Source organism: Triticum aestivum, chromosome 7D, assembly GCF_018294505.1.
Source record: "Triticum aestivum cultivar Chinese Spring chromosome 7D, IWGSC CS RefSeq v2.1, whole genome shotgun sequence".
Taxonomy (NCBI): Eukaryota; Viridiplantae; Streptophyta; class Magnoliopsida; order Poales; family Poaceae; genus Triticum; species Triticum aestivum.
The window spans coordinates 449,712,999-449,718,618 of NC_057814.1; the positions used below are offsets into that span (position 1 = coordinate 449,712,999).

Sequence of the window (5,620 nt, forward strand, 5' to 3'; positions counted from 1 at the left end):
GTCCGGGGTGTCGTCCCGATCTGATTCGTTCAACGGCAATGGCTTCACTTTTGGCGAGCCACCTTGGAGGTCCGTAAAGTTACATATCAGCAATGAAGCCACGTCGAGCTTGGATGAGGAGGTGATCCGTCATTATTTTCTTCGATGGATGCTGTGGTGGTGCCGAAGGCAGGTGACGGATGTTGAGATGTTCTACTATCTTTTCAGTATTGTCATCTCGGTCCTTATGGCTTGACTTCGATCTCTATGATATAAATGGGATAGCGTATTACCGTGAAAAAAAATCTTTAAAACGGGACCCAGGTCCAAGAAAGGAACACAAGAATGAATGCCTTGCCGACGAACCCATCGTCCTCAACCCCGACATGGACGGCGAGTCCACGAGGCTATCAGCGTGCCCTGCGGCAGTGGAGTAGCGCTCGTGGGCTAGGCCAATGCAGCAGGAGAAGCGCGTCGCCCACCACCGCCCTGGCTGCGGCAGCTCCGCCGTGCGCCGGGATCGACGGAGGGGGACTCCTAATCCGATCATTTCCCAACTCGGATTCCTCAATCAGCTCCTAATCCGGATCGATCAAGTCACAAAGATTCGACTCGGATCGGATGCCAGCGGACGTCGCCATAATAAAGCACGCCCCTGTGCGCAGCTCCTGCCGTGCGCGGACGCAGGTCGTTGTTCTCCCGCAACTCCTCCTCGAGCTCCATCCGACCACGACCGATCGCACGTACGCAGGCCGTCGTCGCCATGGAGAAGATGCAGAAGGCCGTCGCCGTCGTCAACGACCTCTGGTGGAACCGGCACGGGTTCCCGCAGGGCTACCACTTCGTCCCGAGTGACCTGGAGCTCATCCGCCTCCTCGAGGACATCATCGCCGGCCGCCCTCTCCCCCACCCTCTCCCCACCATCTTCCGCAACGTCAGGATCCGCGAGTACCACCCCGCCGAGCTCTACGGTACCCCACCTTTCTTTAAACTTTCATTCTTCTTCTTCTTCTTCTTCTTCGATCTCTTTGTTTTGAACTTTTAATCCGTGGTGATCCATGAACGCAATGCAATGCAATTCCGCGCGCTCGCTCATGAATCATGGTACGAATCGGAATCGATGGAGCAGAGAGGTACAAGGCGCACAAGGAGGCCGGGAGCATCTACTTCTTCAGCGAGAGGGAGTTCCCAGGGGGCGCCAGGGTGCGCCCCCGGCGCTTCACCAAGGACGGCTGGTGGAAGGCCTCGGGGGGCGGCGAGGCCCTGAAGCGCGGCGGCCTGACCGTCGGCTCTAAGCTCACCTTGGTCTTCTACGACAAGAAGCCCGGCCAGAAGGTTGGCGTCAAGACCGACTGGGCCATCAAAGAGTACACCAAGATCGTTGACAAGAAGAAGGTAATGATTCATCTTCTTCATCGCCAACCCCTTTGTTCATGGTTGAATGCACTACTGGTTTGAAGGTGAATCGCACGAAATATGATTTATTTAACAATTAATACTGTTTTGGGAGGGAAAATGTGTTTGACCTTTTTATTTTGTATTCATCTTTTGATTTTGAGTTAGTACTCCGTATTAGCTAAATTAACACATCTGCCACGGTTGCATATTTTTGGAAGTGAAGGGTGACTGCGTATAGGAGTATATAATTAAGGATGTAGTTAAAGGATATATCTATCTGCTGTTGGGATTTCCTATCATCTGAAAACCATGACCAAATTATGCATCACGTTTACACTCGACAGATTTGGTAATTTAGATAGTAGAAGTGATCGCATCTTAATTAACAATTTCAAGTTGTGATGGACACCACATACTTCTTGTACACATTTAGTTTGGCCATGCATATGCAGAACTGCGAGTATATATCTTTATAATATCAGACATTGAGCCTGCTTTCTTCAGTTGTTATCTCGTCACGCCCTTGTGTGTTTGCAGGCGGAGGAGATGGCCTTGTACCGCCTATATAAGATGAACAAACCCGCCAACGCGAAGCAAGCAACTCAAGAAGATGAAAACACCCCCGATTCCACTTGGGCGAACGAGGAGGAGGAGGCGCCGCCGCCGTCACCACCACATCCGCCAGCCGGAGGGACTTTCTTGCAGGCACAGGCCGGGCAGCCACATGACTACCACTACTACTACGCCTGTGATGCCGAGCCAGGGCCAAGCACAAGCCGCTCGGTGACGCCGAACGCCGGCCACATGGGGCTAACAGGTTCTTCGCCGGCCGCCCCAACATACCTGCCGCAGCACAACGGCGTCCAGTACACCGACGGGCTTGGGTTCTGGGATGCGCTGCCGGCGATGCACCCGTCTCTGGTGTCGTCGGGACCAACAGCCGTTGCGCATGGCCTGCCGACATCTGCTGCGCATTTCAGCTACCAAGAAACTGCAGTAGACGCCGAGCACTTTGGCTACCAAGAAACCACAGAACCGCTGAAGACGCAGCTCTTGCCAGCGTCGGCCGAGCACTTTGTCTACCAGGAAACCACAGACCCGCTGAAGACGCAGCTCCTGCCGGCGTCTGCCGAGCACTTTGCCTACCAGGAAACCACAGACCCGCCGAAGATGCAGGCCCCACCGCCACTGCCAGCGCCGGCTGCTCAGGGCGGCTACCTGGCTGATGAGTTCGACGTTTGGTGCGAGATGCAGCAAGGTTCGCAGCAGGTGGCTGTGAGTCCCTCTTCCCCCATGCCCGACGACATAGATTCGCAGCAGGTGGCTGCAAGTTTCTCTTCCCACATGCCCGACGACATAGATTCGCAGCAGGTGGCTGCGAGTTCCTCTTCCCACATGCCCAACGACATAGATCCGCAGCAGGTGGCTGCGAGTTCCTCTTCCCCCATGCCCGACGACATAGATTCCCAGCAGGCGGCTGCGAGTCCCTTCCCCAAGCTCGAAGATATTGATTTGCCCATGCTTGAAGATGTCGATTTCGCCATGCTCGAAGATATTGATTTCGTTGACTTGCTCGAGGATATACCAACGCTGCCTACGGACGAAAACGGCGAGCGCTTTTCATGCACATTACAAGAGCTCCTCTACCCCAAGATAGAGGACGACGCACCACCACCGCTCGCCGACGTTGATGGCCAAGGATCAGGTTCAGAGTAACAGATATCTCAAAACAAAAAGTTTGGAGTAGCAGAAACCAGCAAGAGCAATCAAAAAAGAAAAAAAAAAGTTAGCAGTAACCAGTAAGAAGCAATCGATAGTACCTTAACTCGCAGTGTTCATATTTTATGGTGTTTCCTCACATTTAGCATGGTGTTCATATTAATATTACCATACTGTTGTAAGATTTCTTTTTATACATACTGCTCGGCCTGAGAAGCAATTTCTTCTTGGTTACCATTAAACAGGTTTTTAAATCTTGTAAATACTTTCAAGTAGCAACCCCTAAGCTACATTAGGGAAATATATTGATCATTACGCATTTTAGTGGGGAAATCACCTCATGATAACTGAATCTGGAATAAATTATACTCCCTCTCCGTAAAGAAATATAAGAGCGTTTAGATCACTAAAACGCTCTTATATTTCTTTACGGAGGGAGTAATTACATAATTTCTAGAGATATTCATGCATCATGATAAACAAGGGCTGATTTTGCTCTGACAGCTTGTGTATGTCAATATCTCTGTAGATGAACCGAACATGTATATGCCCATCCCAACCTTTGCAAAGTTATCACCATAGGGGGTTGTCAACAATGGCAGAAACTACATCTTTCAATGTTCCCTACAAAATTGACGTAATTGTATCAGACACACATTTACGATACTATTGGATCGAAAGCAAAATGGCAAACTGTCCTCAGTGATACACAACAGTAACAGTACATGAGAATTTCAAGGGGTTTCGAAAAGCAAAGATCAAATGTACGTGGTCCACATAATATGGCAATCATAACATGGAAATTGTTTCAATTCTTACCTGGGAATGATCCTTCAAACCAAGAGAGATCACCAACGGCCGAGCTGAGCCACTACCACTTCAAAACAAGTATAACAACAATGTAAGTACAAAACGGTGACAAAGTTAACCAACCCTGATACATAATAGTCACTTGTATATGCGTATGTAAGCAAATGGCATGTGGTATATCAGCCCTATGAGCGAACCTGAACAGATTGGGTACTAACTTCAGCATAAAAATTGGCACAAAAACTGCAGGGCGAAGAAAAGATCAATGCTTACAACAATTCAACAACAGTATTGAAAAAAGAGGAGCTTAATGGTGCTGCTTGCTTTCAAATTGTTGGTGCGTGCCAATACTGCTTAACCAAATGATTAAACAGAACAACTGATGGGCCATAGGTATTGGCAATTGTCCCACATGGAACTCCTCATCCAAACTTACATGCAGTTATTATCGCTGCTTGCCAGGTACACAGACAAAAACTTGAAAAAAATAATCAGAGACGGGGAAACAGCGGATAGCACGACGAGACGGTTAAGAAAGCAAACCTTATATGCTCGATAAGTTGGCGTGCACAAGCTAGCAGGAGTGGCTGCGATCACAACATTATGCAGTGTCATTAGATGTGTGCACAATCAAGCCTGACAATATGGATGTTCAGAGGAGATTACCTCATCCCTCTTCCCAAAAAGAACAGATACATTGTAGGTTGGATCAGAGAAAACACTTTCATCTTTCCTATTCAGGAAGGAAAGGATTAGTAAAGAATGCAGCACAAGAGTTCAAGAAAAGAAATGACAATGGTAATGCCTTAATTCCATCAACTGTTACCAGTAGAAAACATCCAGTATACTGCTTTGTCATCTCTTAGTTGACACATCATTTAACACGGAACAATATGCAAGAACCAATCATCTATCATGTTGAGGTGCTGAGGTAATAATAAAAGCATTGTGTAGCACAAATATAAATCTGAAAGTTAAGATGTGATACTTACTGCAAGACTACAGAACGGCTCAATAGTTTTGCAGCTTTCTTGGAACTAGATGATTAACCACATGAACAGATAATTTGTTCCTAGCACTAAAGATCAGCCAGACCTGGAACTTACAAATATCATGTACATGGAGGTGGCCACCACATATGCAGAACTGACAATGCAAAAAACATACACTGGCAAACTAGGCATTTTTTTGACCGGGATATACCAAACTGTACATGCTAATGAGAATAAAGAACTTACTTAGCAGCTAATATGGTTCCCATGCAGCCAATCTGTGTCACAATGACCTGCCAATACGGTGGACAGCTGAGCATCTCTCGCATGTGAAAAATAGCTTTCGATCAAATACGACCTATGAATCCACAACTCACCAGAAAGTTATCTTCGTATTTGCTGATAACAATGTCAGTCTTGTTGCCCTGGTCAGCCCAGACAGAACCAAGTTATACTCGCAATCAGATAGCACTCCCGCTATGACAGATTGTTCTCAAAACGACTAGAGAAATAGATTAAATTAAATCCAACAAACCTTGATATCCAAGGAGAGGGACTTGTGCGGCACAGGGAAGCGGCCACCTGCCTGCGCAGACCCCGTCGGCATCTCCATCTGCGAAACCAATCGGATCGAAGAACCGCGTGCCCAAAGGAGGAGGAGAAGCTAGCTGTTGTTACAAAGATTGATTGAAAATTCGGAGCCAACAGGACGGATTGGAGGC

General features: G+C 47.8%; 2 protein-coding genes across 2 annotated transcripts; one reads left to right on the top strand and one right to left on the bottom strand.

Annotated features, from left to right (window-relative positions):
- The first annotated feature begins 414 nt into the window (after positions 1-414).
- Positions 415-3,338, top strand: LOC123168355 (uncharacterized). The gene is made up of 3 exons (XM_044586227.1): positions 415-950; positions 1,109-1,374; positions 1,915-3,338. Exons 1-3 carry the CDS (start codon positions 743-745, stop codon positions 3,091-3,093), a joined length of 1,653 nt encoding a protein of 550 aa, XP_044442162.1. The 5' UTR covers positions 415-742; the 3' UTR covers positions 3,094-3,338.
- Positions 3,339-3,369: 31 nt separating this feature from the next.
- On the bottom strand, positions 3,370-5,511 carry LOC123168356 (proteasome assembly chaperone 3; the record flags this gene model as incomplete). Its single annotated transcript, XM_044586228.1, is given in 7 exon segments — positions 3,370-3,720; positions 3,916-3,973; positions 4,450-4,493; positions 4,573-4,639; positions 5,145-5,191; positions 5,276-5,323; positions 5,434-5,511. Coding segments are annotated over 7 exon segments (393 nt in total). The 3' UTR covers positions 3,370-3,669.
- Positions 5,512-5,620: the final 109 nt, after the last annotated feature.

Excerpts from the sequence above, each read along its gene's own strand:
- LOC123168355 (XM_044586227.1), top strand. The coding sequence starts at position 743 with ATGGAGAAGATGCAGAAGGCCGTCGCCGTCGTCAACGACCTCTGGTGG. Across the intron at positions 951-1,108 it reads CCACCCCGCCGAGCTCTACG|AGAGGTACAAGGCGCACAAG; the intron begins GTACCCCACCTT and ends TCGATGGAGCAG. Across the intron at positions 1,375-1,914 it reads AGATCGTTGACAAGAAGAAG|GCGGAGGAGATGGCCTTGTA; the intron begins GTAATGATTCAT and ends GTGTGTTTGCAG.